Source organism: Dryobates pubescens, chromosome 17 (assembly GCF_014839835.1).
Source record: "Dryobates pubescens isolate bDryPub1 chromosome 17, bDryPub1.pri, whole genome shotgun sequence".
Classification (NCBI taxonomy): domain Eukaryota; kingdom Metazoa; phylum Chordata; class Aves; order Piciformes; family Picidae; genus Dryobates; species Dryobates pubescens.
The window spans coordinates 16,919,548-16,944,685 of record NC_071628.1 but is presented as its reverse complement, the minus strand read 5'-3'; the positions used below and the strand labels follow the sequence as shown (position 1 = coordinate 16,944,685).

The 25,138-nt window shown below is 40.8% G+C and overlaps 2 protein-coding genes across 6 annotated transcripts in view; one reads left to right on the top strand and one right to left on the bottom strand.

Moving 5' to 3' along the window:
• Positions 1 to 548: 548 nt before the first annotated feature.
• Positions 549 to 11,883, bottom strand: LARP6 (La ribonucleoprotein 6, translational regulator). Of its 3 annotated transcripts, none has more exons than XM_054168808.1 (3): positions 11,786 to 11,883; positions 3,738 to 3,930; positions 549 to 2,666 (listed from the first exon to the last, which is right to left on the bottom strand). In XM_054168808.1, exons 2-3 carry the CDS (start codon positions 3,777 to 3,779, stop codon positions 1,596 to 1,598), a joined length of 1,113 nt encoding a protein of 370 aa, XP_054024783.1. In that variant the 5' UTR covers positions 3,780 to 3,930; positions 11,786 to 11,883; the 3' UTR covers positions 549 to 1,595. The 3 variants fall into 3 exon arrangements, with proteins under 3 accessions (XP_054024783.1, XP_054024784.1, XP_054024782.1); XM_054168809.1 differs by lacking the exon at positions 11,786 to 11,883 and adding an exon at positions 7,143 to 7,417; XM_054168807.1 differs by lacking the exon at positions 11,786 to 11,883 and adding an exon at positions 8,498 to 8,792 and having other exon boundaries at positions 550 to 2,666.
• Positions 11,884 to 11,937: 54 nt separating this feature from the next.
• LRRC49 (leucine rich repeat containing 49) overlaps positions 11,938 to 25,138 on the top strand; it is a 47,303-nt gene continuing 34,102 nt past the window's right edge. For 2 of the 3 annotated variants that reach the window (XM_054168804.1, XM_054168805.1), the window contains exons 1-7: positions 11,938 to 12,060; positions 12,842 to 12,904; positions 13,463 to 13,550; positions 14,225 to 14,347; positions 15,530 to 15,629; positions 16,860 to 17,063; positions 18,560 to 18,626. In XM_054168804.1, the coding sequence (XP_054024779.1) occupies positions 12,007 to 12,060; positions 12,842 to 12,904; positions 13,463 to 13,550; positions 14,225 to 14,347; positions 15,530 to 15,629; positions 16,860 to 17,063; positions 18,560 to 18,626 (699 nt within the window). In that variant the 5' untranslated portion in view covers positions 11,938 to 12,006. The remainder of the gene's footprint in view (positions 12,061 to 12,841; positions 12,905 to 13,462; positions 13,551 to 14,224; positions 14,348 to 15,529; positions 15,630 to 16,859; positions 17,064 to 18,559; positions 18,627 to 25,138) is intronic. The other variant, XM_054168806.1, reaches the window with a different exon arrangement.

Here is a 25,138-nt window from a genome sequence, read left to right as displayed (position 1 = left end):
TATTTATAGTATCTTGGCTGGTAATGGAAGTCAGGAAGCAACTTGGAAGACTCCGTTTCTGTGAGGTAAAACAAGCAGGAATATGTTTGGGTGGCTAAAGAACGATATACAGAACTGGGGGGGTTTCTGTGTATTGATTTCTGTCACTGCAGTTATTTCACTGCAGTGTGTGTTACGCTTAGAGTGGAAATGGAAGTTGGAAAGGATATGAGGAAGTTTTGGAATGAAGAATCATCATCTGATTAGAACTTTAACATGCAGAGTTCCCAAGTTGTCTGTTAGAAGCTATTCTTCAGAAGTACAACTTTTGTGTGTAAAACTGCAAGGGTTCCTTCTTTGGCTTAAGGTAAAATTACAGTTAATTTTATGTTAAACCCTTTTCACTGAACCTGTTTGTTTGAATATTCAGAGTTAACAGTAAGATAACCAGTTTATAGCATTGTATAAAAATTACTGCGACCTACAGTTGGAGTGAAGCATCACCACTAATGCAGTGATTTTTCCCCTGAATGCAGGGGAAATTTTGGTTATTTCTAGAATATAATTTGTGTAAGATAAGGTTTAAATAGCTATTCAGATGCAGCTCAACTTATTATTTAAGTAAATGAAATAGATCTAGTCTGAGGTAATATTTCTGTTTATTTCACTCTGATAATATGAGCCAACACTTACAGAACAGTCTCCAGTGCTCAGAGCCTATTTGCATCAGATGAAAGTACACACTTTGGTCCTACCAAGCAATGTTGTCTTTGGAGGTGTGTACAAGCAGAGAGCAACTGCTCACTGTAGCATAAGTTTTCTCAGAGTTCATTTTGAGACAAACAGAGTCTCCAAAACCTCCATTCCTCATGATTAGGCTGGTAACATACCATAGCTTATCAAAATGCAACCCCCAAACTCTCAGTATTTTCATGCTGCTCCTCAGGATCATAGCTTTGAAAATAACGTAGCTATATGAATTATTTATATACCTGTTTCTATAGTTAGGCATTTCAAAGTAATACATTTTAGAAAATAATGGTGCAGATAAGGGTACTGCATGACCTAAGTGCCTAAGATGAGGAAGAGACCGGTGCCTCTCTCATAGGAAGGGCCTAGAGAGACGGAGCTGTTTAAACTGGAGAAGGCTCAGGGTGGTGAAGCTCATCAATATTTTTAAATATGGGAAGGAGTAGAGAGGATGGAGCCAGGGTTTTCTCAGCAATACCAGATAACAGGAAAAGGGGCACAAACTGAAACCAGGAAATTAAACTTCAATGTAAGGAAACACCTTTTACTGTGCAGGTGCTTGAACATGGAAACACACTGCCCAGACAGACTGGGGAGTCTCTGTCCTTGCAGAGGTTTTAAAACCCCAAGTGATCTACTCTAGTGGATCCTGGCTGAGCAACAGAGGTGGACTGGACAATCTCCAGAGATGCCTTCCAACCTCAACTGGTCTGTGATTTTGTAAAGGGAATATACAAATGGTAAAGTTTATACAAAATCTTTACAAACAAAATACTGACGTAACTTGGTCGCTCCAGTGATGATTTTTCACCAGGCTTGAAGAAAAACAGTTGAGTGACTTGAGAGATCTCTTTTTAGAGAATGATTTATTCATTTTTCACAGCCTTCCTTCTTTCACATCCACTGTGGAATCCTTTGGTGCCATCAGGACCTTTAGGCAGCCGCAGCACCCCTACAGGTAGACCATCTGCATTTTGTATTTTCCGAGCCAACATGGGGCTACTGACGGGACTCCTCTCTTGTGTTACAGTCTGAGCTTTTCTTCTCTGTACCCAGGGGCTGCCAGAAGGAGTGATACTGCTGTCTGAGGAATAATCTGTACGTTTCCTTGGAATTTCAGGGCTTGTGCTTAGGTTAAGTGTGCTGTCTTCAGCCAGCGGAGACTTTTTGGTTGCTTTTCTTAGTGAAGATGGACTGTTCCAAGGACTTGATCTGGGTGACACATTAGGACTTAGATGGTTAGTTGGATGAATGATAGGGCTCAAATTACTCATAGTATGTGTTGCAGTACTTTTGCGCCCTGACAGTGGTGATGTAGGATTACTCTCTGGGTCAGAGGAGCTGTTTGCTGAAGATTCATCACCTACAAACTGAAGTTCCTCAACTCTCTTATTAAGGGATCGAGGCTTCTTAAGACTCTTGCTGCTGTCTTCATCACGGTTATTATCTTTGGGCACTTTTTTCTTTGGAGGTTTCATGCCTATTAGGACAACTTTCATGTCTGTCTCTTTCTGTTTGGCACACATGAAGTCATGAGCACGTACAGCAGCATCTACTTCTTCAAATTCTATAATTGCACATTCCTGAGTTCCCAGTTGGGTGTACCGATTGCTGACCCTCCTGATATCAGGTGGTAGATCCCTACCAGGCTTGAGAATACGAACTGATGAAATTGCACCAAAAGTTACAAAGGCTTTGAGGAGATACTCCATTATCCTTTCTTGCATGCCTCCATTTTCTGGTTGTTTAAGAGCCTGGAGCTCTGAAATCATGTGAATATCATACACCAGTAACATCTTGGTAGGGAGATTTTCACTTGGAAACACCGGAACTGGAGTATTTCTTCTAACTTTTCTGTTATCATCATTGAGCTCCAGAGTGTCTGAGTACTTCAGTGCATAGGCTGTGGTTCTCCAGTCACGGGTAAGGTGTTTCACCTTGAAGACAGACACAGGTTAAGCAGCACAATTCATCAAACTCATTATAGAAAGTCTAAGCCAGATGCAGGCTCCAGTCTGTAAACAGAAACCTGGACTGAAGTTTCATGGAGCAGGCTTCAGTGAAAGAGTAAACAGCTTTCCAGATATAATGGGCATCAGTGAGCTCCTGTAAGGCTTGTGTCCTGTTCAAGCTACTGAAAGTAGGAACTGATACTACGTCTCAGAACAAAAACTGATATTTTTTTTCAAAGCTTGCTCAAGTGACATTCAATCATTCCATATCTAGGCCTGAACCATGACCTCAATGCACCTTTTGTGGGTTTTATTTTGTTACGCTTCCAAAAAAAGTAGTTGTGCCAAGTCTAGAACTTCATTTTATTGAACTGATTTTTACTTTTGAGGGGGTATCTGTTCAAAATTACCCCAAAATTGCTCCAAGAACTGTTTATTATCAGTGTGATCTGTCTGAGGAAACTGGGAGTACCTTAAATTTGAGACTGAATAGCTCTGCACATTGCTCAGATTTAGAATCTTGCCAGTGTTTCTAATGTAATTTTAGAAGTCAGTTACATACCCACATGTACATAGGAGTTCCTAATGTTAAAAACCAAACACACAAAATCCAAAAAGCCTGAAACTTGTCTCACTTTTAAGTGATTTCAGTTAACAGATACTTTCTACTACTCTTAATTTTTGGATCTCCATACATTTGCAAAGGTCAGATTCACCACCCCTTCTCAGAGACAGGCAAGTAACTTTACCAGCATTACTGAGCTAGTCATGAGCAGCTGATCTAGATGTGAATTTTATCTAGTGTCCCAATTACTATGCCTTACTCCCAAAATGATACTTTAAAAGCTTAGTTGTTCAAAAGCTTGTGATTTCCCTACCCAGTCATGAATAAGTTCAGCAATTCAACACACCAAAACTGAATAGACATCTGAGAGGGGCAGATAAAGAGGAACTCTCTAAACCCACCTCTACAAAATAAGTTATTTTCATCTTATCTCTCCTACTGTTTTTAGATTCATCATGCTTCAGACACTAAGTCTTAAAAAGTTAGCTTACCTTCTTAAAAGAAGTGAGGAGTTTGACACTGACATAGCCCATCTTGTTTCTTCTCACATGCTTTAGAAGGAAGGCATCTTTCTCAAGGTTCTCATCCGAGAAGTAATACTCAATCTGTGCTACTAACTTCTGGATAAGGTCATTTTCTGGTGGTTTCCAGTTCTGGTCAGAGTCATCATCATTTTCCCCACCACTGGAAAACAGTTAAATAATTTTATTAAACAGGTCTTCATTTTACAGAGTGGATTCAAAATGAAAAGGCATAACTGTAATGCGGATTCCTGTGTTACACATGGGCCTGGAATCAGTATCACTGATCATCTGAGGCAGGAGGGCAGCTCAGAGGATGAAGCCTTCCAGGCAGCACCATTCATGAGCAAATTCCAAAAGCTAATCTCTGTGTTGAACAATGAGACATACACACTACCATCTTAAACTCTCTGCCACTCAAATCCTACCCCAAAACATGAAATGCAGGTGCACAGGCACAATGATCCCTCATTGTTTTATTTTTCAATTGAGGCTATTGAATGTAGGTTAGACATACATGTGCTTCATGTGCATACCAGTGAATGGCTGCTCCAGCTTGATGCAACCATGGATTCTCAAACCTTGTCACTGCATGAATGCAGGAGCCAGTACCCAGGGAGTAAAAAAGATTGACAGGACTACTGCACTTTTTACAGGTCACTTCCACAGTGACAGAGTTAACTTAAGTAGCAGTTTACCAAGGGGCTTATACTGCATGTCCTCAGATTAAGGACTTGTGTGCAGTAGCAGCTGGGCAGGGAGCAGCTGTACTGCACACATACACGGATTGCTAGGATGTCCTTCTCATTTCCTCTCTCCTCCTGCCATGATATTGTCTAGGTATCTGTGCAAAACGGAGCACTAGTACTGCTATCTCAAGAAAAGATACTGCAGCCAGGGATCTGAGATAAAATTCTTGCCAGATACAATTACAGCAATGCATTTGTTGCTGAAATACAAACAACTATTTAAACTGTTACCTAGCACTGAGGCTAGAGTTCCTCTAGAGACTACAGCAGTAGATGTTGCTGTGAGAACTCTAATGCACAAGTCTGTATTAAGCTAGTAATTTTTTTAAAGCTATTAGCAGTTAAGTTTTGCTGTGGCACTGTCATGGAAGTTTCTGTTACAAAAATGAAGTCATTCACTCAACTACCTACACCCTGTGTATTACTTGTCTCCCATGTACTTCAGCAACATCGAAGGAGGAACCACACATTTTCCAGAAATGATCTTAAATGGCTTTTGCAGAACTTGTGAACATAAAAAAAGAGAGCAGGTATCACACTAGAGTCCTCCAAGGGCAACCTGGCAGGGAGAATGTAGGCTATTGAATCACCACACCTAGGTACAGTTTTGTCCCAGAGTCAAACTGGAGACTGACCTTAATGCTGACTGACATGCTGGCGGTGCCTGGGCACAGGTAGAAGCAATGCCTAGGCAGGTACTTGCTGTACACCTGAAGATACCAGTCGGGTCAGTGGGCTCTGCATGGGGAATGCTGTCGCAGGTGTGACAAGCTACAGAAGTTCCCTGGGAGCTGGCTTTTTGAAGTTCACCATTTATTTACTTATTAGGATTCCTCTGTTCATGGGGCAATACATCACATATCCACATATATGTGGATACTCAAGCACGTGACCCCAGGAGGCTCCCTGTTACAAATCTCCCTAGCCACTACCTGGGGTACACTTCAAAGAGTGACAACAGTGAGAGCGAGAAAAGGATTTTAAGTTATTTGACAATGCCAGAAGTAGAGGGTAAGAGGAGAAGTTATGAATTAGAGGAGTGAAAACCAGTTCATGGCCAGCTGTGGGTCCTAGCTTTGGAAGGAAAAATCTTAGTAAGTTCTTAATTTTCCCTCGTGATATTCCCTCACTGCATTACTTCTCATTTTCCATACACTACCAATTCAGAACTAGTTTGAGTACAAAAACCTGGAACAATAGCATTTTTACATGCCCACACTCTGCTTAGAAAAACTCACCTTCAATTCAGGATGGAGATTACAGGGTTTATTGGAGGATTTGTTAGTACAGACATTTGCAGGTATTGGGAGGGTTCAGATGGAAAGAAAATTAAGCATCATGCTTGGGGAAAAAATAAAAAATGAACTGCTTGTTTGTGAAGGTCACTACTCTCCTTGTAGTGTTAGCACTCTGAGTCAGAGAGAAACAGCTCTCACTTCTCCTCTCAAAATTAAATACCGGTCACAGTCTGAACTATACATCATTTCTATATTTGGTAGACAATTCAACTTCTACAAAACCTTCAGAGCTTTTACAACAGCCCCCACACAGTACTGTAGGGAAGTGCCACCTATAGCAAGTGCTGACATTTGTAACTTGCCCCCTATTAGTTCATAGTAACAGTCAACTGGTAGTATCTCTAGGGGATTAACTCTACTACAAAAGCAGCTGATAAATCAATGTCAGTCCCCAGTGACCAAAAAAATAAGTCTAGCCATTATGCACAGCATACTTAGTTCTTTCTTCAGAGCTCTGTGATGGATATACTTGTCAAAATAGCCAGGGCAGACTGAAAAACAACCTTTTTAACATGATGACTCATCTGGCTCTTAGTCACACAAGAAACTAAACACATCTGCATAGAAAACAGATTTTGGGGTTTAAATATCAAAATACATAAACAAGATATTAAATTGTCTGGACAGAGTCTTAACCTGACAAATTCTTTGTGAGACTCAGCAAAAACAAGGCATCACACCAGTAAGCACTATGTGGCAATACAATTTACAGCAGTAACTTGATGTTCCAACAGTACAATCACTTAATAGCAGTGCGAGTCTGTTTACAAAAGCTATTGGATACAGTACTGGGTGCCTACTAATGGGATGTGTGCCTACAGCAATCACCAAATTTCAGTTTCTGTTATAATACATATTTTAGACTGACATCATCAAAAATTTCACCTTGAATGCTCAGATTCTTCTTGTATCTGTCTGCAACCAAAATAAACTTACATTGAGCAACACTAGCTTTACCTTTACTCAAAGGAGAGCCACCTGTTTATTATAAACAGTTTGAAGGCTTTCCTGAAGCACCTGGCAGATAAATGGCTAAGGACTGAATGTCACAAATGCACAGAGATTTCCTGAAGCATTGTAGTGTCTTCACCATGAGGAAATGGGTTTAATTTCTAAGTTATAAAACCTAGAAATTGAGAAAAAAAGACTCTAAATTGGCTGCTAGATTAGCTAGAGAGTGAAATGGCTCATTCCCAGCAGTTTTAGACTACCATGGATATTTTCAAAATCGTTGGGTAAATAATTCCCTATCAGACGTTGCATTCCCAAAATAAATCCTTAGCAGAGGATACATGTATATGGCAAAAGCATGTGTGAACTCCACTCACCTACTTCTGATGTAGAGTCTCTATAGTTCTCTCCATGGCAATACCTCTGACCCTCCCTGGATCAGGAAGAGGCCATTTACAAAAAGGCAACCTCCACAAGAACTGAACATACATCAGCACTGTCAGCAAAGATTTCTGAAGACAGCATCTACTGTAGAGGATTAAATAAGCAGCATTTCAGACTTAGCTAATTATGTGTTACAAAGCTTGAAAAAATAACCATCCTTGTCTCTAGTTTAGGGCTAGAAGTGCTTACACAAGTAACAGTCTTGAAGAAAGCAAACAAAAATTATTCTGAATTTAAGAAATCAGGAACTGGAATGCAACTCTGTAGAGTGTGGTACACGTCTGATTTATAAAAACCACCAGTCCCATGAGACTGTAGCAAGGCTAAGGAGACAGTTCAAACATTTTGCTTGTGTCTAGCTATACTGGCTTCCTGTTACTGTAGCACAGAACTGACAACTTCAGCAGCTGCAGAAAATTCCCCCTCCCAAACTATCCCTCTGTGATTTAAAATAATGTTCTGCAGTTAACTGAGTCAGAGCTAGAGTATGAAGTTAGAGAATCGATTAGGAACAATTGGTCTTTGAACAGAATACTAGATTTCATGCTACTGTACCTTGACCTGACTGCATCTGTAGCTTGAGAGAAGAACACAAGATGAACTGCAACTAGTGACCTTTGTGTCTGCGGTTTTCTAGCACAAAAATCCTGGATGTGCCTTTTACGGGGCATAAATGCTGGTAAACAGCATCAGTAGTAATTCCTGAGATTTGTCATTAAGTACAGACAGCACTCTGGCATGATCAAACAGTGAAGTGTAGAGTTGATTACGAAGTTGTAGCTCATGCAGTTAAACCGGCCTTGTTTTCACGTCTGGTCAACTTGTTCGCAAAGCCAGAGCAGGTCTGATTGTCACTGCCTTAATTCTACTGAAGAAGCTGAACAGAAAAAAAAAACTCCAACAATTCACACCAACCAGGACTCCTTCAAGCCCTGCTCTAAAATGCAGGGGCACATCGAGGCATCACTGCTTGGCGCTTCTCACCGTGGGGAAGGCACGTCCCGCTCTGCACCTACGGTGGGGCTGCGGGGCCGGGGTCCCGGCCCCTCTCGCGGGGGGCTGCGCAGCCTGGGCGGAGCGCGGGCGGCCGCGGGCAGCTCCCCGCCCCGCGGCTGTTTCCCTCCTTGGAGCGCTTCCCGCGTCTCCCACCCCTCCCGCCGGCGTTGCATCAGCCGCGGCCGCACCGTTACGTGGGTGTCCGCGGCGGCCCCGCAGGCAGAGGCGAGCGGGAGCCGAAGAAGCCCCTTCCGACGCTGCCGCAGCCCGGGCCGCGCTTCGGCGTGCTCACCTGGAGCGCCCGCACCGCCCCGAGTCCTCCTCGCTGCAGCTGCCACCGCCCCGCGCTACTGGGCAGGGCGCTCCACCGTCCTCCTCCTCCTCGTCCTCCTGGACGGCCACTCGGATCTCCACGGGGCCGCCGACCGCAGCACCGGGCACCGCCGATTCGGGGTTCCTAGGGGTGGCCGTCTGCGGTTGGGCCATGGCGCTACGAGGAGAAGAGCCGTGCCGCCGGCCGGCCACAACCCGCCGCCACAGCAGTGATGACCGGACAGCAGCGATGTCTGGAGCTGCGGCAGCTGCCTCCCGCCGCCTCTCTTCCTCTCTCGCTGAGGCGGCGGCGCGAGGCGGGCGGTGCTCCCAGCTCCACTCCCCCAGGCGCGGCTCGGCACGCAGCGAGGGGATCTGTCCCTCCTCCAGCGCTGCTGACCCCGGCGCGGGGCCCGCCGGGACTGTGCGGGCGAGTCGCCCGGCTAAAGCTGCAGTCTCCGTGCCCCCTCAATTGCGACGGCGTTTATTTCAACAACGAACAACTGGTTCCTCGCCGAAGAGCAGCGTCCCAGAGGCGCATCCCCTGCAGAGCCTCGGGGCTAAGCTGCTATGTCCCGACTGCAGTGTCGCCTTTTAAGACATTCTAAAACGTTACACTGGGGTTCGTGGCGCTTTAAATGCCGAAGGTGAGATTTGAAAATAAGAAAACCCAGTGAACAAGGACATGATTGGACTGATGTTTTTGTAGAGCACTCCTCTCTATAACTGCATGGTACTTAAAGACATTCTCAGGCAAGAACATAGCAAACTTAGAGGCCTCTTTTCTGAAACATATATCCACTTATATTGAACTTTAAAGTTGCATCATATTTCAGTGGGCTGTTTCAGCTACTAAAGTGGAATTAACATCCATGTTTTCAGAATTTGGATCTAGAGCATTTCAATTTATTGTGTAAATAATCATTCTTCAGCTCAGGAAGATCTTTCAGTACAATCTGAATCCAGACTGCTAAATCCAGGCTGGATCTTTACGTCACCACTTGATTTGTGGCATGCTTGGTGTTGTTTGTACAAATCACCTGAACTGTACTCCACAGTACTGCTTCCACGTTTTCTCCTTAAGAAATTTGGATGGACAAAAACATTGCATGCAGGGGCCAGTTCTTCTCATAACTGTGACACAGTCTTTGAGTCAGCTTTGCTGGCATGAGCACACAACAGAACTACTTCTCTGCCTCAAGGGGTTGGCTTATTTTTAACATGCCTTAAGCAACGAAATATTTTGTTTATGAAATATGTTTACATGCATTGCTAACCAAACCTCTGCTTCTCTGCTAATGGAAGGAACAGTATCTTGGGTAAAGGCATAATTTTTATATTGAATTCTGTGGGAACAGAAATATGAATACAAAATAGACATTCTAGGAGAGCACACATGCAGGGATTGTGGGTGTTCAGATTTGTGGAAGTTGTTTGTCTCCCTGGGCGGGACCAGCATTAGGGCCACTATGAGCAAAGAACTATTCTGTCCTATGGATAACCTGTATGATGTTTGGGGGTGACGGTTCAGTTTATCTGATGACTCCTATTGAGGTTAAGTGAACTTGATTTTATAGGGAAGGAGACCACATCTGTTGTTTAGCTTTACCAGTGGTCACTGCAAAGAACTGACCTTTGTTCTTGTCAATGTCTAGGTCATTTTTGTGGAGAGTCATCATTATAATCTAGTCTGCTACAAACACGTTCATAATGTTGAGTGATCTTGTAAGTGAAGACTGATGTAATTTCAAACTCTGTGAGCCAGAATGCAGGAACAGTGACAAAACCATGGCTAAAATGCAAAGAATAAATTTGTTCTTTTTACCTCACAGACTGGGGAACCTCTGGAGCAGCACCTGGGTGGAGGCCTGTGCATGGGGATGCAGGCACCAGCTGAGCTTGGTCCTTGCTAGAGAGCAAAAAAGCTTCTGAACGTGCTGCTCTCTCCTGTCTACCAAGGATTGTTGCAGTTTCCCTCTGTGCTTACATGTTTCCCACAGCAGAGCTGGAAATCTCAAGCATGTTTGACAAGTCCTTCACAGACAAGTGCCATCTGAACACAGATGTTCTACTTGTCTATCACACAAAACTACACAACAGTTAGTGTGATATATCTGTTTTTCAGCACTCAAGCTGCAAGTCACGTGAGTGTGTTTCCATCCTCTCCGCCAATCTTCCCTTTCCCACACAAACACTGTTATTAGATCTCCACTGAAGCTAACAGGCTAATATTTCTTTATTTTTATTTTAAATAGAACATAGAACGTAGAATAGAACATAAAATCAATAAGGTTGGAAAAAACCACAAGGGTCATCAAGTCCAACCTGTCACCCAAGACCTCCTGGCTACTAAACCATGGCACCAAGTGTCAAGTCCAATCCCCTCCTGAATACCTCCAGGGATGGGGACTCCACCACCTCCCCGGGCAGCACATTCACAGTATCACCAAGGTTGGAATAGAGGAGTGTTCTATAATGCATAACTGCAAGCAGAGATTAAGCAGTATTTGTAACCATGGGACAACTTAAAACTAAATGAATAATGTGGATGTCCCTTAGAAGAGAACTTATATCTCATCTGAGCTTCTGATACCCAGTTTGGACTGTACCACCAAGAAACTCAACTGGTAAAGACTCTCACAGATTCTTTATGGTACATACATTGTGGGCACAGTATTGTCTACACACCATAAAGAACCCCACACCCTTATTTTATATTTCTCACAAAGTAAGCCATAATTAGATTATTTTGCTGTCAGCCTTTCATCAAACAGTAACTAAAATTACTAAAACTAAACCTGTGGTATTGATGGGGATGACACCATGAAGAACTCACAGCATGTCCAGCCAGCCAGCCACACTGGTGCTTTTCTGGGCGAGTTCTTGGTGTGTGTTTGAAAGCATCCACAGCCCATCTCTAGGGATTATGGGCTCCAGGAGCTGCTTGACCTGCCACAGCCAGAGCTGACACAAGATTAAGACACCATGCAGGCCGCAGCGCCTCTCGGCACACCACGGCTGTACCCAAGCTCTCCCTGACAAGATTGGCACAATTTGTGACCAGTATGTGCCACCAAGGCACGGTGTTCAGGCAGAGCAGGGACCTGGAAGGTACGCGCAGTTTCTTGCCTGTTCAAGGGCTTGCATACACAGTCACTTGCCTTTAAAATTCAGAAAATCCCTATCGCACGAGTGTCCTTTTTACCACTGGGGACGGACGGCCGGGCCCCGTTCCGCACCTCCCTGAACCTTTTCCCCCGGCACCTACCTGAGGCCGCGTCGCCCTGGAGCAGGTGCAAGGCACGGCTGCCGGAGCAGGCATCGGGGACATCACCGCCAGCTTCCCGCCACTCGGCATCACTCAGCCGGGAGTGCCGGGAGCGGGCCGGAAGCGGCGGTTGCCCCGGTAACGGCGGAGCGATTTCCGACAGGGGCGGTGGCCGGCGCGGAGGTGCGAGGTGTTCTGAGACCCTGAGGGAGTGGGTATACATGGTGCCCAGCAAGTGCCGGCCCGGTAGGGGCCCCCGGGCAGCGCCCGGCTCGGTAGGTGTTGCCGCGGGAGAGGCGAATGGCAGCCGCCTCTTTCCAGCCGTGGGGGTGTGGGGAGAGGACCCGTGTTTTCTCGACGCTCCCGGGTCGGAGCGTCCCGCCGTGCGCCCCCACAGCTCGGAAGAGCGGGCGCCACGCCGCTCTGTGAGGCTGTGTGGGAGCGGCCGGGCCGGGGCTGAGGGCGCGAAGGAGGGCGGGCCTCGCGCGGGTCGGGGCCTCGCAGCTGGCGGCGTGCCCTGGGGGTAGCCTGTGACAAACGCGGCTGAGGAGACCTCGGTGTCGTCTGGCGGGACTGGCCTGCGGGAGCTGCCCTGAGGCTGTTGCTGTGCCTCCTGTCACTCGCTGGGAAGCGGGGTATGAGCCGTCTGGTTCAATATATCTGTTAAGCGTTTCGATTGTTTGGTAGGTCGGTGCTACGCTGTGTCATTTAAATCTATTTAAAAGACCCGCATGCTTTGTCTTTAAAAAAGAAAAAAAAAAAAGCTAATTTTAAAATGTGAATGTTTTTTTTCCCCTTCATAATAAGCATAACGCCATGAAAGCACACTTTCAGTGCATTTTTAAAACAAAAAAGCAGGGTTTTTTTTAACTGTTTATAGTATTTGTTAGTGCTCTGATATATTATTTTTAATAGTTTTGCAGAATAGTTCCTTTCTTTACAAATTTTGCTGTTGAGCACACCTTTATTTAAATAAAAAAAAGTCATATTCAACTTTTTATATTGATATGCTCTTTCAAGAAATATAATATTACATTTCCTCCTTCCTACTTGCAGGTTAATAATTGTGGTCTTCAGCTGGTTATCCAGACCTCATCACTAGCAGAAAAAAGCAAACCGGTAATTATTATCTTTTCTTTGATAGTTATGGTAATTAATATGGTTGTATGGTACAGCCAAACGTCTATACTTTCAGATAGGAATTACCTTTTCAGTAGCAGTATGTTGACTTTTAAATATGATTTCTGTAATATCTGTTAGTATTTTGGCAATTTATCCTGTTAAAGTTACATAATGTAAAAGTATGGAGATGCTATAGTCTGCCATAAATTTAATACATTTATATATGTGGGGTTTTTAAATGCTTCCATCTGTACCCCTCTTCCTCGTGTAATGTTAGTGTTCCTTATAGGGCAAAGGCTTTTTTCTTTAAGTTAGTAAGCTGCAGATGAATGTGCTGGTAACTTCTGTATTTTTGGTTCCAACGGTGAAACTTTTCAATCAGAGTATCTTCACAGAATGAAAACTCTGTTTATTGAAACTGTTTGTTTTTTTTTTTCCTAAAGCATTTGCAGAGTTTCTGAGAGCTGTAGTTGTTACTAAGGTTGTGTTTGTCTGTGTGAAAAGGTTATTTACATTTGAAAACTTCTAACACTTGTCTTTAATATTGTGTTACAGTTTGAATTCAGGATAAATAAAGAGCAGTCGTCTTTCCACAATAGACTTCTGCAGCATGATCTGGAAAGAAACTATTCAGGAAGGCAAGGTGATGTTCAGTAGGGTTTGGCATATTAATATTTTCTATTTGTTTTTATTAACTGAACAGTAAACAAAGACTGTACTACCACTAGAATGTATGAGTAACATCTTTTCCTAGTTGGCTCTAGAATCTCAATATAATTACTGCTGCACCACATCCTGAAACTGCTGTCCTTCTACTGCCTAGTGCAGATGGCTCTTTGGATCACTTTTTGCCCCTCGTTCTGTCTATGGAACAACTTCTACCTGCAAAATCATAATCTGTCAAGTGCCCTATTATAAGTTTCCTTGGAAGCCACAGTTGTAACCTTTTATTAGGTGTTTAACTTTTTAGTTTGTTTAGACAAAATTAGATTCTACTTAAGGACCCTTAAGTTTCTGTGTTGTGCCTGTGTGCTGCTGTCTTTGAAAATCAAGGTATTTGTCATATCACTGCTAATTGTAGTGAAGGCTGGGACAGCCTTGAAATACAACACTGCCACACTGCTGCTGCTTGCTTCTCATATAAAAGCAGCAATTGGTTAGGAAGATCAGTTCAATTAATAATGTCAATTCTTTAGTCATTCTGGTGAAAAATAAAGACTGACAGCTGTTCAGAACGGGTTGATTTTCAGGGCTAGTATGCAATTTATTATAGAGTAAGTTTAAGTCTGAAGTTTGCTTTTGTTCCCCCCCCTACAGGAGACCAAAGAGTATTGAGTCCTTTGGTGCGTAATAAGCAGCTATATCTTCCTGTACCATCCAGTCTGACAGAACTTTCAGCTTTGGATTTGAAGCAGAATACAGGTTCTTTATCAGGATTTGGTGAGTCTTCTATTCAGACACCTACAAAACCCAGGTCTCAAAAAAGCAGCCACAGTATTAGGTCACATGCCTCAGGTAGCAGTGAAAACTTCTCTTGTTAGACTTTTGCAGCAGTGTTAAGTGGTTTTTTGGGTTTTGGTGGGAGTTTTTGTTTCAGAGGTTTGGGAGTTTTTTCCACTTTGAAGGATACATAGAGAACGTTAGTTGTTATGCTACTTTGTTAGAGTAGCTCTGAGAGGATCCAAACAAAACAACAGATTATTTTACTTGAGTAGCTATCTCTTTTAATGACATCGTTTAGACAGCAATTAACTTATTATCTGTAGAAATAGAACAATTGGTCTCTGTTTATTGAAGAACTAATGTTTTTCCTGTCAACATTTTATATATGTGAAGGAATTTGAGCCTATAGTCTTGTGGTAGCACACATGCACAATGATTTTATGGTTGGACTCGATGAACTTAAAGGTCTTTTCCAACCTAAATGATTCTATGATCTATTTTTGACCAATACTTTCCAGTGGATTGCTTTCCAAATAAGCCAAAGCTTGCTGAATTCATTTGTTGTTTTGTTTTGAAGGTATTTTTAGTCAGCCTTATATTAACAAAATGGGTGAAGTTGGATAGCTTTGTAAGTGTTTTAAAGGGCTGCTCATTTCTTGATAATGGAGTGAAATGTAACACCAATGATTACTAGTTATCACATGTATTTACCTTTAATGAAGCACCATTTGTTTGTAGCACAGTGGGACTCTTTCAATATTTTGGTGCTTTGGTCTCTAGTTCTATCAACATCTACTTGATTTGTGTCTTTAATTTTAAGTTAGGTTTTTATCTTCTTCAAATTCAGATAGAGAAATTGTGGAACAATTATACAACCTAACCTTAAAACATCACTGAGTAATTCTAATCAAAACAAAAGCATCTACAAAAGTACCTGCTTACAAAAATTGTTCAAAAGCTCTCAGAAATTAAACAAGTAGATGTTCTTTGGAAAGAGGATGTAGGGGGATGTAGTTGTAAACAAAAAATGGCAGGGAAAATAAAGAAAATAAAGCACACTTTCTTGTGCTGTGTCACTCTTGTCTATTAAGAAAAAAGATCCTGTTTTTATTATTTGTAATTAATGAAATTATCTTACCAACAAGTAGTTCATACATTCTCTGTATGATGTTCTGATAGATAACACAAATTTTGGGAGCAGTTCCTCAATAACATTTCCTGTATTGCAACGTTCTGCTGAAGAAAAAATACTGAACTCTGACAGGCTTACCCTGGAAAGGTGAGCAGAGGACAGAGCACACGCACTGTAGCTTGTGACTCTTGTGTGCGATGGTCTGAAGTGATGAGTGTCCTGCTAATGCCTGTGGCCAATGGTATGAGTGGTGGGGTTTGCTTTTGTTGGGTTTTGTGTGTGTTGTGGTTTTGAGAGAACTGTGTCCTGTAGAGAGATGCTGTGTGACTGTCCTTGTGATGAGTATGTCCATACAGCAGTTACCTAAGGCAGATGGGGCTGTTCTAAGGAGCCAGCTTAAGAGTTGCGTGCAAAGTGGTGCATGTAATCTATATAAAGAAGCTATGTGTCCATTAGTTCTGATGCACAGACTGTAGAATGGTTTGGTGTTTGTTTTTCTTAACTAGGACACATGCATTAAAAGTTCTATCTGAAAGACATTTAATTGTAATGATTTTATTATTTCTTTTTGGGGAGGGAGTTGGTGGTTTGGGGTCTTTTGTCTTGTTTTGGTTTTGATGGCCATCAAGTTCATGTTGTACTATTTCACATATTTGTATTTAAAATGTGAAGTTCTTTAAACTAAAGATGAATTGCATAGACATAGAACGCTTTGAATTCTGTCTTGGCAGACTGCTTATGTATTATCTGATGAAAAAGTTTCTGTGTCTGATGAAATGTTCATGTGGTCACAACATAAAAGTTCAATGTCTCTTGCATGTGACAAGCAAATCTGATGAAGATGATAGGCTTTCAGAGAATTTCAGAAGAACTTCTGTATTTTCATGCTATTTTTTTTTATAATAAGGAGTTACTGTCTTACTTGGAGTTCAGTTAGCAACCCTAATTACTTTAATATTACCTTCACTAAGAGGTTGTAGCCAGGCAGGGGTTGGTCTCTTCTCCCAGGCAACCAGCACCAGATCAGGAGGATGCAGTCTGAAGCTGTGCCAGGGGAGGTTTAGGCTGGATGTTAGGAAGAAGTTCTTCATAGAAAGAGAGATTGGCCATCGGAATGTGCTGCCCAGGGCAGTGGTGGAGTCACCATCCCTGGAGGTGTTTAGGAAGAGACTGGATGGGACACTTGGTACCGTGGTTTAGTTGCTTAGATGGTGCTGGGTGATAGGTTGGACTTGATGATCTCAAAGGTCTTTTCCAACCTGGTCTGGTCTAGAATAGAATAGATTAGATTATATTTTCCTTGCTTCAGTAGGTGAGTTGAAGGTGGGTTGCCAATTTATTACTTACTTACATTTTCTTATTTCTATTTCTTTCCAGGCAGAAACTGACAGTGTGCCCAATTATTGATGGGGAAGATCATCTTCGCCTTTTGAATTTCCAGCATAACTTGATAACTCGGATCCAAAATATTTCTAACCTGCAGCACCTTGTTTTCTTAGATTTGTATGATAATCGGGTAGAGGAAATAAGTGGGCTTTCAACTCTGAGATCCCTGAGAGTCCTTCTGTTGGGAAAGAACAGGTAAATATAATAAAACTAACAAAGCACCTTATTTCTTTGATGTAACAACTGTGATCTGCTGTTCCTTTTATAGAGTTTTCAGATTATAACGTTAGCTGTGAGACCAGTGAGGTGGTCCCAAATTCTAGCTAAGTGTTAGGGATCCCACTGAGGGAACACTTGTGTTGCTTCTACTGGTCTTCAGAAACTTCCTTTATGTGAATTTCAGCAGCTGTTCTGAAGCATTTTGTTTCCATCTAGTCTTCTATTCTGATTGGCTATTAAATGTGTTCTTAGATTTGTGTGACAGGTGGAATCTCTTTGCACATAACACAAAGCATTATTTGGTTCTTTGTAACCTGAACAGAAGTATTTCTGCCTAATATATTTAGTTGCTATAGTCAGACAGATAGATCATAGATTTTATTGCTTATTTATGGATTCTGTTCTGTTAGGAGATACAACTTGGTGGTTGTGTTACTTTCTAAACACACAGCTGAAGTTCCTTAGCCTTTAATTCTAATAATTTAGTAGAGGTCTCTGGGGAATTGCTTGCACATCTTGGGGTTCTGCTCTGATTTTGCTCAAATTCCTTATTTTCTTTATATTCAGTAAAGGAAGAACTGGTAAACTTCAGTTATGTGCACATTACAAAGAATGTATCCCCTCATTCAGCCTGACAGCTTTCAATAGTGCAATATGTAATGAGAGCTTATATATTTTATACTGAAATTCTCACCTTGGGGAAGTATTTTTCTTTATAGAGAAATAGTGGGGCACAGGAATGATAAGGTGCTTTAAGGAATTATTTTCCAAACCATAAATACAGGAGTGCTGTATAGTTTTTGTGCAGAAGTGTGTTTGGGAGGTAGTTAGGACAAGACATACTGGAATGATTACAAGTTAGACACAATTTATTTCAGTTTGATCTGCATGGGATCTTTTGAGTATTCTCGAAGCAATTACGTAACATGTGATGTTTAATATCAACCGCCAGTAGAGGGTGCTGTTGAGTACATAATAACCTAGGTTTTTACTCTAAGGAAATAGAAACATTTAAAGACAGTGAAGTTGTACAGACAGGGAAGAAATACTGCCCGTTCTGGAGATCTGTGTTGTCTAGACAGGGCAAGTGGCTTTTAAGTTTGGGTTGTTTTTTAATTTATTCTGTGTTCTAACAAAATCTCAAAAGCCTATGCCACAGTACTCTTTCTTTAAACTGGTTTAGATAGCTGTTTGCCAGTAATAGTGTTTTTTTATTATTTAGGTATCTGTTACAGATTGGTTGTTGACTTCATTTTCTAGGGGTCTTGGCCTTTTGGTCTTCCTACAAGAGCCATGTATGTATTTGTGTTACTGAAAGGAAGATAATCATCTAAGGCATACTCATTAATTTTTTTTTTTTAACGTGGTTCAGAACTTTTTCTTGGTAGGCATAAACAAATGGCTTGGCTTTGTATTAGATGGAAAAGGAGACATACTTTGAAAAATACTTTGTCACAATTGAAATCTTTCAGGATAAAGAAGATCTCAAATCTGGAGAATCTAAAGAATCTTGATGTTTTAGATCTTCATGGAAATCAGGTACAGTACAAGAAGCTGACTATTCATGTTTTACGTATAGACATCATGCATTACCTGTGTCTTTGAAAGAGCAGTGATAGCAAAATTTGCAACTTTTGGGGTCATGGATATCAGTAAATTAGTAAAAGATGTTATGATGTTATTTAGAATTTTGGTGTCAAATTGTGGTCCTTTCCAACCCTGACTGATACTATGATCTCACATGCTTTTGATGTCGTAGTTTTGACAAGCTAGGGATTAAAATGCAGTCAGCTGAGAATAACAGCACTCACACCTACAAAATTATAATCTAGCACAAGTAGTTGTGGATAGTTAAAGTAGCACAGTCTTAGAGGTCGTGGAGGAATTTAAGGTTCCATTGACTGTTTTGTAACATCGCCAATAGCAGAAACACCCCAAGTTCCCTCAGATACCTGTCATAGACTTAAATTTGTACAGAAAAAGTAAAATTTGTCCAAGCTGTTGATTGATTCATGTTTCTGAAATAGAATTAAATCACTTCATGTCTATTCAGTTTCTCTGGTTAGAGACTAAGCAGTCTTTAGTGGGTCTAGTAGTGCATAAAGTTTTAGCTGCAGTTAGAGGAAGATTCTTGTTGAGATTCTTGTTTGATGAATATGTCAGAATCAGCATGGAGTATGAAGGGCAAGCTGGATGTGGCATTTTCTTGTTAAATAAATTAAAACCACCTGTGATACAAACTGTTCTGTAATTGAGTTGTTTGAAACAAATATGGTTATTGTGACTATATAAGACAAATGTGTGAATTTTCTGTGTTCCTGCTCTGACAGTTCTGATGTCTTACTGGTTTCTCTGTGCGCTCTTTATTAAACAATCGTTTGAGAGTGGGGAGTGGGAATGTTGCTTCTTGCTTTAATATAAAAAGGAGAAGAAAAAGCAAACTAGCACTATGATGTGTTATTGTTTTATGAGATGCCACAAGCTTGTGGCTTCTTTAATGTTAGTCCAGTCGTATGCACGTTGTACAGTGGCAGAGACCGTATAGGAACAGTATACAGGAACATTACTCTTGGAGTCTGAGTGACTGTAGTTTGAGATGGCTAAATGTTTGTGTCATTATAATCCTTTTCTTATTTATATTGTAAGTTTGAAGGGTGTGTTTTGGCTTTTTTTTTATTATTATTAAAATACTTTCAGGCTAGACACGCAGCAGTGGTAGCCAGCATGCTTATGTAGCACAGTGGAGGAATTGCTCATGGAAATGAAACATAGGTCATGCAAAACTCTGACAAATGATTGTGAAGTAGGTCTGATTGTTTAATTTTTTTTTTTCTTCAAGTGTCTGTTCAACAACCTTTACATTAATTGGGACTTTATGGAGAGTTTTTGGCATAGTGCCTAACTGGCTGCTGCTGGATCAGCTTCATAATAATAGGACTACTTTGGTCCTGAGAAAGTAATGAAGCATCCTGTATCAGGAAATTAATTGTTTTCTGCATTTTTTGGGGGGTAAATGTAGTGAGGGTCTAAATAAAGTGGAGACAGACTTACCTCAGTAGTGTTCAGCTAAAGGACAAGAAGCATTGAGCATATACTGAAATTCAGGAAGCTTGTTCAAACGTAACAAAAAATGTTATTATTATGATGACTGAATGCTGGAAAAGGTTGTCCAAGCAGGTGGTGGAGTCACCATCCCAGAAGTGGCATAAGCCTGACTGGACTTGCCCTGACAGCCTGCTGTAGCTGACTTCGCTTTGAGCCGGCGGGTTGGAAGGGAGTATCTCCAGAGGGCTCTTTAGACCTCAGCTGATGCTCTGAGTCTGTGGCTAGGATTACTTTAGATAAAAATCACTCTCTTTTCTTATTTTCCCTTCTTAGTGGTATGGGAAATAGAAGAAGAAAACAGTAGAGTGGAAAAATTGCTTTGAGGATGCTGGTATAGTGGCAATTATTTATTGCAAAAACATCCCTGTAAAGCCATGAAAAACCTCTTTATTGGATGTGTGCAGCAGTTCATTGAGCTGTAGTGCACTGAAGCAACATCCTGTTACAGTGCTGACTGAATGGCGCTCTGTGTTTGGGGTTAGGATAGGAGTGTTCCTGGGCCTTTGATGTTCAAAAGCCCCACATGTTTGCTGAAATTGTGCACTGAATCTGTTGGTCTTTAGAGCATTTGCTGTATAATTGGCTTCTGTTACTGCTTGAGATTAAAGATTGATCACGAGTGGCTTCATAGAGTATATTGGAGATTTATTTCTTGAGAAATAAGATGAATTTTCTTCAAAGTTGTTAATTTGTCTGTTTATTGAGGTCATCTTCTGTGGTTCATGTTGATATATATTAGAATAGTGATTTATTAAAGCTTTTTAAAATTCTTTGTGCTTAATGTGTACTGCAGCTCTGGTTTGACTGGGAGTTTTGCCTTTTGAAGTTACTGTGTCTTAATAGGAGATGTAGATGCATAATTTTTTTGTAGTAAAGACATTTCTATTAAGAGAAGAATATCTGGTGAGCAGTCCTCATCATAGTACAAAATCAACTGAATATTTGCTGCTTGCATACAGATTACTTTAGATGAGAGTTAAGTTGTGTGCAGTGATTCTGGTATCACCAGCTTTCTTGTGTAGTCAGGCTGACTGTTCCAGAAGGTGTTTTAACATGTTTGTTAGACTCCAGTAGATGAGTAAGAGTCATATAAGTTAAATGACACTGTCTAGCAACAGTAATATTATTGCAACAATACACTTAATGGAATATAAATTTCTGCAGTAGGATTACAACTTTTAACTGGGTTACAGTACAAAACAGTTGGGCTTTTTTTACCCCCATAGACTTTGTACTAATGGTTGGCTTATGTGATGCCATTAAGTAAACCCTATGAAATTCAGTGTATCAGGTTATAGCAAAATCTTGTAAAGGCTCCTGATGCCTTTTGGCAAGTAGTGGTTTTACCAGACTGACTCTTCAGTGAGTGTGATATTACACTGTTCTTTCTGAGGACGCTGAGGTGTTCACAGATCTGGCAACAAAAAAAAAAAAGTGGTATTCTTTTAAGAATTTTTTTTTTTCCTCCTTGATGGTTTGTATGTGTTATAGGACATATTTACAGTAATAAGTTATCTTGTATATAATATCTATTACATAATACCTAACCACATAGTTTTCATTCTTACTCCAGTTGTTTAATTCAATGCAACAATCTTCTCAGGTGTTTGCAATAATTTTAAACTTTTTAGGTGCTCAAAGCTATTGTTCATAATGCACAGCATGTCTTGTTACCTGTCATCTCAGATGATCATTGAACAAGTAAGTCTTTTGTATAACATATTAAAGGCATTAGAATGCCTTAGACTTACAAAATGTTCACTCTATCATTACACACGGTAGTTCTATATAAGGTCAGAAATCTCAGTGGTCACTCTCAATAGAGGCAGAATATAAATACTCAAAGTAGGGTTAGGCCAGAACATAAATATTAACCTAATTTTTAAAAAATTAGAAATTATTTATTTTTATTAACAGTCATGGAGTAGTGGTAGTTAAGAGGAAAGCTAGATTCCTATTTCAGTCTTAGTCTCTCCCTCCCTTTCTCTTGGGATGTAAATCAATCCCATGGATGGAATGCAGACTCTGAAACTTGTAAGACTGGACTGTTTCCAAGAGGTTGGAGGTAAGGAAAACAAAAGGAGGAAAATTTTATTTTTGCTCACTTTTAAGGAAGTGTCTTGATTGATTTTTTTTATTATTTTTTTTGGGTGCTGGGATTTTTGGATGATACAATTTAGTCTGAACTTTGAGACTTCTGCCCAAGCAAGAAATGTACTGAAAAATGGATGTGCTTTAAAATGTTGAGATATATGCCTAATGATAAACCTTGTATGCTTGCCCTTTCTTTTTTTTGGGGGGTGTGTGTGTTTCCAAATCAATCTTTCAAATACCTTACTACTGAAGTGAAATCCAAAAGAAGGTAGAAAAAAATTAAAATTAATGTAATAATGCCTAAGAAAATGTTGGACTCGATGCCTATCCTTTACAAAAAGAACAAAATGGGAGTTCCTTTGCCTTTACTACTCATTGCCTGTTTTCCTACATGATTTAATAAGGCTCTTGATTTTAACACACCCTGGTAAAAAGACAACATCATAACAGTTAAAGTTTTTATGGTTATGAAGGTGCTGATATGGACATGTAAAACTGCATCATTTAGAGATCCTGTGCATGACTGTGTGCATGCTACATTTAATGCACTACAACTTGTGATTTAAGCATTTGATTTCTAAATAGTTCCAAGCATTCTGAATAGTCTACGGTAAAAAAGCCGATTGGCTCAATCTTGGCTGTTCTATATGGATTTCTTTAAAACATTTTTGGTTTAGGGTTAAAATGGCCTTTACTCTGCTTTCCAGTGAACTAATGTGTTAAAATTGAGTCAAATTGAGCTTGAATCTCATTCTCTTTTTTATTTTTTTTAAATGAAATTTCTTCTATAATGCTTTAAATATTTGAAAGTCATTAGAGCTACTTTTTGTGTTCTATTTGTAATTGTGAAATCTGATGTCTTCATGTGCATACTTGAAACAGAGAAAATCCATTAGAGTTAATCTTCAAGTTTAGCAAAGTGATAGAAAGAATCTCTCTGCATTGCTGATGAAATCATCTTTGCGCTAGCAGTAAGCTGCCAGGATTAACATTCAGCATTGTGGCATGCTGTAACTCTAGTGAAGCGGACATCTGCAGAGGTGTGTGCTCTTCATGCTAACCATCTGCTCTTGGCTTTTTCTGTTCTTTTTTTTCTGCTGGCATTTTCTCTTCCTTTCAGTGTAGTATTTTTTGTGTCCCAATAAGTTTTGTTTTCTGCATATAAGATGCATAAATAGATGATGCATAACAGTTATGCTTTATATCCTTTATGTATGCTTTTCAATGGAAAAATGTCTGAAGTACTTTTTATAGCAGTATATCCAAATCATGTGTCATGGACTTGTAGATAAATACATGTGTTTATATATACATACATGGCCATGCATGTGAAAATTGCCAACCAGATTGTCTTTTCAAACTATTAAATAAAACCTACTTTACCTCTTCTCCCATTCCAGGAGTTGCCAGGCACTTTCTGGAAACTGGAATGGCCAGACTCATATTGGTCTAAAGCATCAGTTCATTATCACTGGGAAGGTGTGTGACATTGGTCACTGTCTTCCTTGTTGTCATAAATGCTGTTGGTAGCTTTGGAGAGCAGAAGCATAGCTGGATGTAGAGTACTGAAGGGAGTTTATACTGGTCCAGCAGATGATCGCTCTAACTGAAAGGGAATTCATCAGACTCATTAGTAGCTTTGCACCCTGTATGCTATGATGCACTGCCACACATTGTGGAAGGCTGAAGTGTTTTCTACAGGGAAACCTGCTGACTTATTCCTACTTGTAGCATTGGTTTCAGTAAAAATATGATAGGGCTACTCCCCTGTGCAGTGGCAATGCTTCATGTTCTCCATGACATTGTTGTGTGCAAGTCCTTCATGAATGTCCAGATGGATTCTGGAGGACTGATCCAGCCCATTGTGAGAAAGAAACATCTGGGTAGACATCCCAGAATGGATCACTGTGAGATATAGGAACCTAGGAAAGGAACCCAGATTGTGTCACAGAGCAGTAATTAATATCTTTTTAAAAACCGCTTGTCTTTCTAGAATTCAATATTGAAATTGAGGACCAGTAGCTATTCTTACTAATTTTATTTTTAACATTTAAATTTTTCTTTTTTTTGGTCTCTATGACCTGAATCTTTAGGGTATTAAGTGTAAAAACAAGTCTTGGACAGCTGCTGTCGTTTAGTCACTTTGTTTGATCCTTTGTCTTTCTAATCCAGGAAGCCATGAGTTGTTGAAGTGCTGGAGGCTGTCAAGCACATAAGCAGTATCTGCACTATGGATGCTACTGCTTTATTTTCTGACTTCTGAGTATGTCTTTCTGATTCCAGCAATTACCTTCTTACTTCCTTACAAGTTCCAATTTCAGAATAATTGCTTTCTTTCCAGAGGGTTGTGGCTGCTCCTGCCTCAGTGGGTTCCTGTCTGTATGACCTGATGGGAAGTCTGTGGAGCTCATGTAGGTAGAGCTGTGGGTGTTGCTGCTGCTGGCTCTTTAAGAAGCATGAAGGAAATCAGTTCAGAGCTCTGTGATGGTAGCGAGAGATGATGTCACATATTCTTACAGCATAGGTACAAGGAGATTCAGATGTGTGTTTGCAGACAAATAAAGGATCTACCCTGCAAAGATGTCCCTACTTTGGCATACCTTGATGTCATCAGCCTTGTCGTAGTTTTATGGTGTCTTCAAGGTTGCTGCTACACAAAAGCACTTAATTTCTGATGGTAAGGAAGGAAATGCTGACTGTTTTTATGGCAATATGACTAGAAAGATAGTAATGAATGACTACTAGTACTTATCGTAGAGTGACTTAGGTTGGACCTGAGAGGTCGTCTGCTCCAACATCTCAGCCATGGGCAGGGATGCCTCTCAACTACATTTGGCCACTCAAGGTGTCAT

What these genes read in the sequence shown, in the direction of transcription:
- LARP6 (XM_054168807.1), bottom strand. Translation starts at nt 8,691, where the DNA reads ATGGCCCAACCGCAGACGGCCACCCCTAGGAACCCCGAATCGGCGGTG. An exon ending in GGGCGGTGCGGGCGCTCCAG is followed by an intron (nt 3,931 to 8,497) that starts GTGAGCACGCCG and finishes ACTGTTTTCCAG; the next exon opens with TGGTGGGGAAAATGATGATG. An exon ending in TCCTCACTTCTTTTAAGAAG is followed by an intron (nt 2,667 to 3,737) that starts GTAAGCTAACTT and finishes TCTGTCTTCAAG; the next exon opens with GTGAAACACCTTACCCGTGA.